Source organism: Rhineura floridana, chromosome 4 (genome assembly GCF_030035675.1).
Source record: "Rhineura floridana isolate rRhiFlo1 chromosome 4, rRhiFlo1.hap2, whole genome shotgun sequence".
Classification (NCBI taxonomy): Eukaryota; Metazoa; Chordata; class Lepidosauria; order Squamata; family Rhineuridae; genus Rhineura; species Rhineura floridana.
The window spans coordinates 109,539,102-109,552,525 of NC_084483.1; the positions used below are offsets into that span (position 1 = coordinate 109,539,102).

Below are 13,424 nucleotides of genomic sequence, written 5' to 3' on the forward strand. Positions count from 1 at the left end.
TGGAGTCCCCCAAACTATTAATATTGGGAGATTTCAACATTCATGTGGACTCTCCTTCTCTTTGATCAGCACAAGATTTCTTGACTATGATGTCCACTCTGGGGTTACAACAACTAGTACAGACCTCAACTCACATTGCAGGCCATACCCTTGATCTCATTTTTCAATCACACCTAGACATAAACGACTTTCGAATAGATAGCATTACGATCTCTCCACTGCTATGGTCTGATCATCATCTGATTTGATTTAATTTATCAGCATCATTTCCTTCTCCCAGGATCATGCCCTTTATTTATTTATTTATTTATTTATTTTATTTAATTTATATACCGCCCTAAGCCAAAAAGGCTCTCTGGGCGGTGTACATAAAAGATAAAACAAGCAAAATATATAAATACAGTAAATATAACAGAATCAAAAATCAAAACAACAAACAACAAAAACCAAGCAACATCAAAATATAACAATAATAAGATACTGTTTAAAATACATGATAAAAACAATTATTAAGATACATTTTAAAATGACTGGGAGTATAAAAAGGTTTTCACCTGGTGCCGGAAAGATAGCAGCGTCGGCGCCAGGCGTACCTCATCGGGGAGACTATTCCACAATTCGGGGGCCACCACAGAGAAGGCCCTAGTTCTGGTCACCACCCTCCGAGCTTCTCGATGGGATGGCACTCGGAGGAGGGCCTTAGATGTCGAGCGCAGTGTATGGGTAGGTTCGTATTGGGAGAGGCGCCCCAAAAGATTATTAGACCCAGATACGTTTATAGCCAGGCTTAAGAACTATGCAAGCCCCTCTACAGGAGTGCAAATTGATGATAGAGACTTCCGGGAAGGGTGACTTAGCCTGTGCCTGCTTTTGAGACGGGCTCCTGCCTCAAAAGAAGCTTATTCAGATATATCAGTCAGATTTTTTTTTTTTTGACTGATTAAACTTCTCCCGGGTAGGGAGAAACGAAGAGATTAACCTCAAAGCCTATTTTTGTTGGGACGACCAGATCTCATTAATTTGTGGGACGAGGTCCAGCCGACGAAGGTGGGACGGATTTTCAACAACAAGCTCTATCTGATAAAGCGAACGTTCATCTTTTCTTCAAAGAGAGAACGCACTAACAGGCAAGCACCCTTCTTTCTATATTTTTCTTTTACTTGACTTAAATTGTTGCTGTTTAAAAGAGATTTGCCAGATTGATCAGTTTTTGACATCTCACCGGGGAGCCATAACTTCTCTCTGCTATTCACTAATTAATAGCTTATCTCTGTTTTTGTTGCAAAAAGCTGTCCTGGATTTGCACCCTAAAGATATACACGGAAGAGGGATTTCTATTCCTGATTTTTATTCTGAAGAATATTATATTGTCTGAGATTACTTTTTTCCTAGTTCATTTTATTTTGACGAATCTGTTTTCTGACGACGCCATTAATTGTTTCGATCCTGGGAACTGCATTTTGTTTACTTAAGCATGGAGAGATAAGGCTGTCTGTTCTGTTTACGCTGTGATGTCACCAAGTTTGGAGTATTAACCCAATTGTTGCTGAAATAAGAAGTGGTTCTTTTATATTTTTCTTTTAAAATGGCAATTAAGAAAGTGGCTGAGAACCTGGAAGTATCTATGTTTCAGAAAATAATGGATGAAATTGAGATAACGAAACGAACCCTGCGACAGGGTTGTAAGGAGCTGAAAATTGAAATGAGCAAAATGATAGGGGTCCCTGTGAGAGAGGAGACTCTGGAGACTGGAACAAACGTGGAACAGGAAAAAGACCTGCGACAGGGTTGTAAGGAGCTGAAAATTGAATTGAGTAAAATGACACAGGAGCTTAAAGAAATAGGGGTCCCTGTGAGAGAGGAGACCCTGGAGACTGGAATAATTGAATTGAGCAAAATGTCACAGGAGCTTAAAGAAATAGGGGTCCCTGTGAGAGAGGAGACCCTGGAGACTGGAATAATTGAATTGAGCAAAATGTCACAGGAGCTTAAAGAAATAGGGGTCCCTGTGAGAGAGGAGACCCTGGAGACTGGAACAAACGTGGAACAGGAAAAAGATTTGAAGCTTATGGATTTTAGAAATAAAATCTATTGTTTGGAATTTAATGTTATCTCTGAAGAAACTAAGGAAGATTCTAGAGAGAAAGTTATCAATGGCATGGATAATCTTCTGGACTGGAATGATGTGATGGATGGAATTAACTGCAGCCATGTGACAATGGTAAAACTTTCAAGAGATGAGCCAGTGCATTTTGAAAAAAAGAACAGAGATATGATCTTACAGCAGTATTTCAGCAACCTATTCAGAATGGTTGGCAAGATAATATTTGGGATAGAGGTAATTCCCATCAGACTCTTATTGTATGACTATGGTTATGACAGCAAGATTATTATGGAATACTGATAATGGAAGATTGGACACTGAAATTACTGGATTTAACAGGACTATCGGAAGATTGGACACTGAAATTACTGGATTTAACAGGACTATCGAAGATGGAAGATGGAAGATGGAACTAATAGGGACAATAGAATAATGGCTATTGAAATTATTGAACCTAACAGATTCTGATGAGACGGATTGTTTGAAATGTTTATTTTGACTATGGTTATGACAATAAGATTATTATAATTAGTAATGAGATGGATTAATTGATATGCTTATTTGGAAAAAAATTGATAGATATATTTCTTAAAGAACTGAAACCTCTCTTTGACTTTTTGTGGAAAGAACAAAGTAATGTTTATGAGATCTGATGATTAAGTAAGATAACTATTGGAGGAAAGTGATTTTATAATATGATTTAAGAGACAGGATTGTTATATATTATAGACTTATAACTGATTTGATATGTGACAAATGGGAAGTCAATATTTTATTCTTTATTTTTTTTTTTTGTTCAATTATTTTTGATTTTGTTTTTTGTCTTTGAATGTTTAGTTTTGTATGTTGTATGAAAATTTGAATAAAAATTATTAAAAAAAAAAAAAAAGGAGTGCAAATTGATACGCTGACCAACTCGTGGAACAATATGATGACTGAGACAGTGGATGCAATGGCTCCTCTCCGTCCACTGAAAACAATCAGATCTAAATCCACCCCTTGGTTTTCGAAAGATCTTTTGAAAATAAAACGTTCCTATCGATGTCTAGAAAGGCGCTGGCAAAAGACAAAAAGTCCATCTGATCGAATACATGCAAAGAAATTCGCCAAATTCTACACCTCGGCTAGATTGACAGCCCAAAGATGCTTTTATACGACAGCAATTGCTTCAGCGGCAAACCAACCAAAAGAACTTTTTCGCATAGTAAATGGCCTTCTGCATCCGCCCCAATCTGTTTCCCACTCAGTTTATTCCCAGGTCCGCTGCCAAGAATTTGCCACATTCTTTGAGGCAAAGGCCGACCAGATCTGATCTACCTTAGATCATACTGAGGTGACAGACGTAAATATTATTACATCAGAAACGGTCTGCCCTTCCATCTATTCCACCTTTCAACCTGTTCTTCCAGATGACATCCCTCAGTTTCTCAGTAGAATGAATCCAACTTCCTGTTTACTCGATCCATGTCCCTCCTGGCTTATAAAAACATCGAAAGCTGAATTGGCAAATTGGCTTAGTATAATTGTTAATTCTTCTTTGCAACAAGGCCGCTTACCTGAATGCCTGAAAGAAGCTATTGTTATACCATTATTAAAAAAACCCCTCTCTTGATCCCACAGTGCTTAATAACTTTCACCCGGTGTCCAACCTACCTTTCCTGAGTAAAGTCATCGAAAGAGTCGTAGCTACACAGTTACAAATGTTCATTGACACCATCGACTGCTACGGCTCCCTACAATCAGGTTTCAGGCCAAATCATGGGACAGAAACAGCCTTAGTCGCATTGATTGACGACCTTCGGCTAGAATTAGATATGGGTAATTTGTCACTACTAGTTCTGTTAGATTTATCAGCCGCTTTCAACACTATCGATCATGACATCTTGTTAGATTGTCTCTCGGAAATAGGACTTAAAGGCATGGTCCTACAGTGGCTCTGCTCCTTCTTAAAAGGCAGGCTTCAGAAAGTTGCCCTCGGGGATTATTGTTCAGAGCCCTGGCCTTTAAGATATGGCGTTCCGCAGGGCTCTGTCCTATCCCCGATGTTATTTAACATTTATATGAGGCCTCTAGGCAAGATCATTCAAAAATTTGGAATCCATTACCATCAGTATGCGGACGATACGCAACTTTATTGTTCTTTTCCATCAAATGACAAAGAGGCCATCCTTCCCCTTATCCAATGTCTCACGGCAGTGCAGAATTGGATGACCAGAAACAAACTGAAGTTAAATCCAGAAAAGACAGAGATCATCCTTATTGGAAAAAGTTCTCCCCAAGAAGCCGAATTTTTACCATCACTAGATGGAATATTACTCCCTCTGAAGACTCAAGTCCGTAGCTTGGGCATAATTCTGGATTCAAACTTGACCTTAGAACCTCAAGTTGTGGCTGTCTCCAGAGCTGCATTTGCCAAACTAAAGCTGGTCCGTCAACTTCAACCGTTTTTAGGAATGGCTGATCTAAGAAAAGTAACCCAAGCCCTGGTAACTTCGCGACTAGATTATTGTAACTCTTTGTATGTTGGACTCCCGGCTAGATCGCTTCGACCGCTCAAGTTGGTACAAAGAGCAGCGGCAAGGATGATCACAAGAACTGGCCCTCGGACCCATACCACGCCTCTTCTATATCAGCTACATTGGCTCCCCATAGAATTTCGACACCAGTTTAAGTTACTGGTTTTAACTTTCAAAGCTCTACATGGATTAGCACCAACATATTTGGCGAATCGTCTCTTTAAATTTAAATCCCATCGGCCCATGAGATCAATTGCTGAACACACCCTTAGGGTCCCTTCAACTTTCACCATCCGCCAAATGGTCACCAGAAAACAAGCTTTTTCTGTCGCAGCACCTACCTTTTGGAACAATCTACCACTTGACATACGGCTCTCTCCCTCTCTTATGGACTTCCGTCATCGGACCAAAACTTTTTTATTTTATCAAGCTTTTAATTTTTAAAGGGAAACGTTTCCGACTTTTTAGCAGTTATTATTATATTTTGTATGATTATGTACTAGTGACTTATTTACTTGTTTACCGCTCTGAATTTGGAATCTCTGAACTAGAGCGGGATATAAATCTGCAAATAAATAAATAAATAAGTGCTTCCAGAAACCTCTGGCAGCTCCATGTCTAGTGACTCTGCTAACCTCAGTAACCTGCTGTGACAGAGGGAGAGGGATCCTCACTGGCACCCAACCCAGACTTAGCCTTTGAACAGATAGACTCTAATGAACTGACTGGACTCTTCCAGACAGATAAGAATGAGGATTGTTAATCAGAGCCTGAAATAGTTTCTCCAGGGTTGCACAGACTGGAGAAAAGACAGCTTCAGTTAAAGCAATTCGCTTCTCTTCCCAACTGAAGTCCCTGCCTCACTTCTACGTCTTGAAAGTGCTAGATTTAGCTCAGACAAGTAAAGTGTTCTCCCACCTCTCTTTTATTTAGAGTGTTTGGGTGTGATAAGGTCATTGTGACAAATCTCTGTTGCTGCTTCCATGCCTAGTTTGCACCTGTTCTGTATCCTGATGTGCCTCATATGTTTTGATGCTTTGTCCCCTTGCTGACTTCTAGAATAAAGTCTTATGCAAAACCCAGTCTTTGAGTCCTGAGTCTGTTTCTCTGATCGGGAGCCAGGACACCAGATATGTCTCACAGGCTGCCAGTGGATGATCCCTACACTAAACTATATAATTGCAAGTCCTATCACAGCTGGAAACCTCTGTTGACTATCAGGAATGAAGGAAACTGCATTCACTTTATTCATTTGAGGATAGTGTCTGACTTTCAACTGGGCATGTCAAAATATTTTGATTTGAATATTTTTGTTTCAATCCATTTTTTCTTCTTGGTTACTAATTGTTTCTACTGACTTTGTAAAAAGCATTAGTAGGGGTTTTAGAAAGAAAGAAAAACCCACCACTTTCAAATATGTCAAAACAAAATACATTGCATAGATGTTATTGAACACAAGGTCAGACAAGTTCATACACTGTCAGTTTCACATACCTATTCTAGCTAAATCAGAGATCATAGCATATGCATATAATGTTTTAAGCTTTAAGTAAGTTAAAGGATAATGTGGTGTTTAAAAAATAAAGTGGCAGATTAGCAGGAGGAATCAGGTCACCAAAGATGTCTTCTGTGGCAGGCATAAATTTGTGGAGATTTGTTCATAGAATCAAAGAATCATAGAACAGTAGAGTTGGAAGGGGCCTATAAGGCCATCAAGTCCAACTCCTTGTGCAATGCAGGAATCCAAATCAAAGCATTCCTGACAGATGGCTGTCCAGCTGCCTCTTGAATGCCTCCAGTGTCAGAGAGCCCACTACCTCTCTAGGTAATTGGTTCCATTGTCGTATAGCTCTAACACTCAAGAAGTTTTACCTGATGTCCAGTCGAAATCTGGCTTCCTGCAATTTGAGCCCATTATTCCGTGTACTACACCCTGGGACGATCAAGAAGAGATCCCGGCCCTCCTCTGTGTGACAACCTTTCATGTATTTGAAGAGTGCTATCATATCTCCCCCCAGTCTTCTCTTCTCCAGGCTAAATATGCCCAGTTCTTTCAGTCTCTCCTCATAGGGCTTTTTTTCCAGTCCCCTGATCATCCTTGTCCCTCCTCTGAACCTGTTCCAGTTTGTCTGCATCCTTCTTGAAGTGCGGAGACCAGAACTGGATGCAGTATTCAAGATGAGGCCGAACCAGTGCTGAATAGAGGGGAACTAATATTTCAAGCAGTTTGGAAATTATACTTCTGTTAATACAGCCTAATACAGCGTTTGCCTTTTTTGCAGCCACATTGCACTGTTAACTCATATTCAGCTTGTGATCAACAACAATTCTAAGATCCTTCTCACATGTCATATTGCTGAGCCAAGTATCCCCCATCTTATAACTGTGCATTTGGTTTCTTTTTCCTAAGTGTAGAACTTTGCATTTATCCCTGTTGAATTGCATTCTGTTGTTTTCAGCCCAATACTCCAGCCTATCAAGGTCCCTGTGAATTTTGTTTCTGTCTTCCACGGTATTAGCTGTGCTCCCCAATTTTGTATCATCTGCAAATTTGATAAGCATGCTCTGTGCCTCCTCATCCAAGTTGTTAATAAAAATGTTGAAGAGCACTGGGCCCAGGACCGAGCCCTTTGGTACCCCACTTGTTACTTCTGCCCAGTTTGAGAAGGAACCATTGATAAGTACTCTTTGAGTACGATTCTGGAGCCAACTGTGGATCCACCTGATAGTTGTTCCATCCAGCTCACATTTAGCTAACTTGCTAATCAGAATATCATGGGGCACTTTGTCAAAAGCTTTGCTGAAGTCGAGGTATATTATGTCCACAGCATTCCCACCGTCTGCAAGGGAGGTTACCTGGTCGAAAAATGAGATAAGGATGCTATTTAATCCTTTAATCAGATCCAAGGATTCTATTTAATAAGACTTAGCAATTACATGGCACATTGCATTGGTCCAAGATTCATTCTATACCATCTCTCAGTAACAACACAGACTTTTGAAACAGACTTCTTCTTCTTCTTCTTCTTCTTCTTCATTATTATTATATTGGTAAGGTAGACTGGCATTGTTATCATCCTTCCACTGTAGATGAGAATTATTATTATTATTATTATTATTGTTGTTGTTGTTGTTGTTGTTGTTGTTGTTGTTGTTATTATTATTATTATTATTATTATACTTATAAGTTGCTTGTTACTTGAAGGTCTCCAACTGACACAACTGAACACATTTAAAAACATATATATAAGAATGGAACAAAACAAGCCCCATAACAGCCACGGGAAGCTTTGGTAGCACATTAGTAACAAAAGAACATCATCTCAGTCTATCAAAAGCCTGGGAAAAAAGATAAGAAGGTGCCAGGTGGGCCTCACTGGGGAGATCATTCCACAGACAGGGAGCCACTATGGAAAAGACCCTCTCCCTTAGATGGGGGACCTGGAAATCTAAGGGCATGAGTAGTATCAGGAGAGGTGTTCTAGAAGATATTGTGGTCCTGAGACATGAAGTGCTTTAAAGGCCAAAACCAGCACTTCAGTTGGGCTTGGAAATGTACAGGCAGCCATTGTATTGTAACAGAAATGGTGTTATATGATCTGTTCATCTTGAACCTGTCAGCAGTTGGGCAGCTGTTTTCCAAGGAAGCCCCAAGTAAGGTCTATTGCAATAATCCAACCTTGAGGTTAGCAGACCATAGGTTACCATATTGCTGTCCAGATAGGATCATAGTTGGACTACCAGCCTAAGCTCATGGAAGGCACTATATGCTACCAAGGCCACCTGTACCTCAAGTGACAACAGTGGATCCTGGAAAATCCTCTTCAAAGGGAGTGTGATCCCATGTACAGAAGGCTGCACGCCACTCAGCTGGTCAGAGAAACCACCCACCAACATGTTTAACAATCTTGTTAAACAGTCTTGTCTGGATTAAACTTCAGTTTGTTGGCTGTCATCCAGTCCATTGTCACAGCCAACACTGATTCAATACATCCACTGCCTCACCTGCAGAAGATGACAGGGAACAGCGAAATGTTTTTTGACTAGCTGGTCATTTTAATGATTGTTTTGTATTTTTAAAAAATGCTTTTATGTTGCCATACACTGCCCTGAAGTTTTGCAAAATGGTGGTATCTAAATACTTCAGAAATAACTAAACAGAGAAACAGAAATGTTAATCATCAGCATACTGATGACAACACTCTCCAAAACTCGGTATGGCCCCACTCAGCAGTTTCATGTAGATGCTATAGCACCATAGAGGACAGAACTGACCCCTGCAGGACTACATGCTGGAGAGCAATGCACCTTTCAGAGCAGGACATCCAAGTAGGAATGGAACCACTGCAGTGTGGTGCCCCCAATACCCAACTTCAGGCAGTCACACCAGAAGTCAATGGTAATGAAATTTCAAGCTGAAGCAAGTTTACCTTGCTTAAGGTTACCCAGTGAGTTCATGGTTGGCTTAACAAAAGACTTCTGAGCGCACACTGTTAGCCAACAACAACACACTAGTTCTCTCTTCATTATTACTGGTCATCTGACATTATTATTTTCTGAGCTGCAAAGTTAGTGCAGCCACCCTTTCTCTGTCCCCCCCCCCAGAAGATAGGCACATGTATAGAAAAATGGATTAAATGTGCCTGTTTTCAATAGCCTACCTCCATGTACCATGCCAACAAAGAGCAGCCTAGTTTTTGTACCTATGGTAGTCTTCTAAGCCAGACTTCTACTTTATAGACCTGTTAGATCACTTAGATCATCTGGGGAGCAGTTATTAATAGTGCCATGTTCTATAAACTACTACCAACTACCATATGGCAGTGACCTGCAACGGGACATTTTCCACAGTTGCCACTGTTGCCATGTCTCTTCCCCCTGCCAAATGAGACATGCCAGGAGTCACTTGTTTTGAAGACATACCTTTTTGGTCAGGCTTTCCCAGAAAGCTAAACTGGACCCTGTACCTTTGCAGCTGATGATGCCATGTTTTAGCTTTGTATTTTATGACACTGTTTTGTTGTCAGTATTTTTAGACTGATGGTGTCATTGTATATTTGAGTCTGCTGCACCACACTAAAGAGATTTTTTAAAAAAATATCCAGCAGATTAGAAATTATCTTAAATAAAAACAAATAAAGTAACATCAAAATTTTGGGTTTCCGTGGATATTTTCCTTGGTACAAGCATGTATACTTTTCTAATGTGAGTTTGTTTAGGAGAGGAGGCTGGGGGGGTTGGTAATATAAATGTAATTTGCTGATAAGTTTCAGTTATAAGAAAAATATTTGGGCATTCATAAGCCTGAGGTTGGATACCAATGTCATATCTGAGGAGTCTTCTATCTCTTATCCTGCACGAACAATCTAGAAAGAAAGAAAGAAAGAAAGAAAGAAAGAAAGAAAGAAAGAAAGAAAGAAAGAAAGAAAGAAAGAAAGAAAGAAAGAAAGAAAGAAAGAAAGAAAGCTAAGGCAGTAGACAGAATGAAGAGTGTTTTATATATTCATATTTATTTGAATATTATATTACTCTGTTCTTTCTCTAGAGAGCAAAAGGTGGCTTACATGGCATTCCCAGGCAGTCAACCATCCAGATCTCTTTACGTTTAGCAGATCTGGAATGTATTCCATCAGATCATTCTTTGAGTATTGTTTTTAACAGGGGGATAGGAAGTCAGCTAGAATCACTAAAGCATACTTCATATTCAGGTGCCGTCTCATGAAAAAAAAGCTAATGTCTTCAATTTCACATGGGAAATAAACTTGCTTTTATATATACTTCTTCCTTGCTTTGATTGCTTAAGCAGGATCTCACTCCATTTCCAATCTTGTTAAACACCTGAAATGTGAAAAATGGAACACTGATGTGCAATGGCATCAAATGATGACAAGAGGTGTCAAATGAACAATGACAGGCTATACCATGTTCAGTCATAAAGGCTGTTAAGCTGCAGTTCTCAAATTATTTGGATTCATGATCTTTCCTTACACAGGTATACCTGCATGCACAGGGAAGGATTGGCAGCGGGATCAATGAAGCCCTTTCCACCCTCCCTCTGCTGCTCCAGGCAGCCAGCCTGAAACATGACTAGCCAGTGGGTTGGGCCCTAGAGAGTAATGGTTGGTTGAATATGTGAGAAGTGTGTGCAGGTCCTCCATTCTGAGTAATGCCTGGTGGGGATGGGGAAGATATTCAGGTCGTATTTTAATGTGAACCTACCTAATTCACACTTCCCAAATCAATATGCAAAGGGAAATGCAGCTACTCTTCTGAATTCACACTTCTCCAAATTTTGCAATACTGTTGTCCAACCAAACACTGTGTACAAATCTGTATATATTAGAGGGAAGAGTGCATAAAAATGCATCTAGAAATTAACATACAAGTACGCAAGGGAACTTGCATGCAAAAAATGTGTATTATGCAAGATCACCTACAAAAATATGAGTATTAGGAGAAATGCGCACTAAAATCTGACCGTTTTTTAAAAAAATGTAAACTGGTGCTGAAGTGCGGAGAACTGAAAACTGAGAGAAACTGAAACTGACAGATTTGACCATCTCTAATAGCTGATATACTGAAGTATTCCATGTGTTCTCCTGTCACAGGGAACTGATCTTTTGCCTGCCTTGTGCTCAAAATTATTTGGTTGCTGGCCAAATGCAACTTTTGCCCCAGCTAGTGTAACCAGCTGTAGTCAATATGCATTTGTGATATTGTTGCATGACTGTCACAAACACCCATTGGATTGTACTCATGACTAACACTATGCCAATTTGGAAAAAGGAATTTATGAAATGTCAAAAGTTTCCCCGTATCCCTCAAATGATATCTTTTTGTGTTGTTTCACTGCAGTTTGCAGCCCTAATTGGATGTTGCTTTGGCACAATTAATATTATTTTCAAAAGTCTGCCCTTTCCTAGAAATAGTACAGTTGTCATGTAGCTAAGCAGGGCAAAGCTGCTTCTCACAGAGACTCCATCGCACCAACTCAGCGTGAGGTCTCAGCCCCGCCATTCCACATCATGTGTGAGTGTATCTCAGTCCATGTCGGCCAGGCTGGCGTGCAGATGGGCAACACCTGCTGGGAGCTTTACTGCTTGGAACATGGGATTCAGCCAGATGGACAGATGCCAAGCGAGAAGACCACTGGAGGAGGGGATGACTCCTTCACCACCTTCTTCTGTGAAACTGGAGCTGGAAAGCATGTGCCCCGGGCTGTCTTTGTGGACTTGGAGTCCACTGTGATTGATGAGATCCGTGCTGGCACTTACTGCCAGCTCTTCCATCCAGAGCAGCTGATTACCGGCAAGGAAGATGCTGCCAACAACTATGCTCGTGGGCACTACACCATTGGGAAAGATATCATTAATATGGTGCTGGACAGGATCCGGAAACTGGCTGACCAATGCACAGGACTCCAGGGATTCCTTGTCTTCCACAGCTTTGGGGGAGGCACTGGCTCAGGATTCACTTCCCTGCTGATGGAACGGCTCTCGGTTGACTACAGCAAGAAGTCTAAGCTAGAATTTGCTATTTACCCAGCTCCACAAGTCTCCACAGCTGTGGTGGAGCCCTACAACTCCATCCTCACCACACACACCACCCTTGAGCACTCAGACTGTGCATTCATGGTGGACAATGAAGCCATCTATGATATCTGCCACAGGAACCTGGACATCGAGTGCCCAATTTACACAAACTTCAACTGCCTTATCAGCCAGATTGTGTCCTCTGTCACAGCCTCCCTGCGATTTGATGGGGCTCTCAATGTAGACCTGACAGAGTTCCAGACCAACCTAGTACCCTACCATCACATCCACTTCCCTCTGGCCACCTACGCTCCAGTCATCTCTGCAGAGAAGGCTTATCATGAGCAGCTTTCTGTAGCTGAGATCACAAATGCTTGCTTCAAGCCAGCAAACCAGATGGAGAAATGCGACCCCCGCCATGGCAAATATATGGCGTGCTGCCTTTTGTATCGGGGTGATGTGGTGCCCAAGGATGTCAATGCTGCTATTGCTGCCATAAAGACCAAGCGCAACATTCAGTTTGTAGACCGGTGCCCCACAGGCTTCAAGGTTGGCATCAACTACCAGCCCCCCACTGCAGTTCCTGGTGGAGACTTAGCCAAGGTGCAACGGGAAGTGTGTATGCTCAGTAACACCACTGCCATTGCTGAGGCCTGGGCCCACCTGGACCACAAATTTGACCTGATGTATGCCAAGCGGGCCTTTGTTCACTGGTACGTAGGAGAAGGCATGGAAGAAGGGGAGTTCTCTGAGGCACGAGAAGACATGGCCACACTGGAGAAAGATTATGAAGAGGTGGGCATTGACTCATATGAGGATGAAGAGGAGGGAGAAGAGTAGCTATAGCTGCCCTACTTTGTCTGATGGACCTTCCTTTTCATTAAAGTACGTTTGGTTTTCATCTGAATTTCTGTGGTATGCCTCTTTCTTGGCCAGGATTATGGCTGCTCCATCCTGATGGAGCAGTCTAATGCAATCATGATAGTCTTTTCCTTCCACACCCTACACCTGCAGGGATGCAAAAAAGAGAAGGTGCATTTCTTACCAGTAAAAGCTGAGCAACTTGATACAATTATGGTAGATCACAAAGACTCCTTGCCTGCCTACTTGGGTAAAAGTGGTACTTGTCAGACCTTACACTTATTCAGCATCAGCTTAAAACACATCAAATGTGTCCAAGAAAATGTATGCTGGGGGTTGCCATACTGGTGCACATGAATACCTTCACAGGGCCCCCAGGCTGAGCTTACTTTTTAAAAAAAAGGTTTTATT

General features: G+C 41.2%; 1 protein-coding gene across 1 annotated transcript; it reads left to right on the forward strand.

The window, feature by feature from the left end:
• Nucleotides 1-11,584: 11,584 nt before the first annotated feature.
• On the forward strand, nucleotides 11,585-13,038 carry LOC133384413 (tubulin alpha chain-like). The gene has a single exon (XM_061626339.1). It carries the CDS (start codon nucleotides 11,646-11,648, stop codon nucleotides 12,990-12,992), a length of 1,347 nt encoding a protein of 448 aa, XP_061482323.1. The 5' UTR covers nucleotides 11,585-11,645; the 3' UTR covers nucleotides 12,993-13,038.
• Nucleotides 13,039-13,424: the final 386 nt, after the last annotated feature.

Excerpts from the sequence above, each read along its gene's own strand:
- LOC133384413 (XM_061626339.1), top strand. The coding sequence starts at position 11,646 with ATGTGTGAGTGTATCTCAGTCCATGTCGGCCAGGCTGGCGTGCAGATG.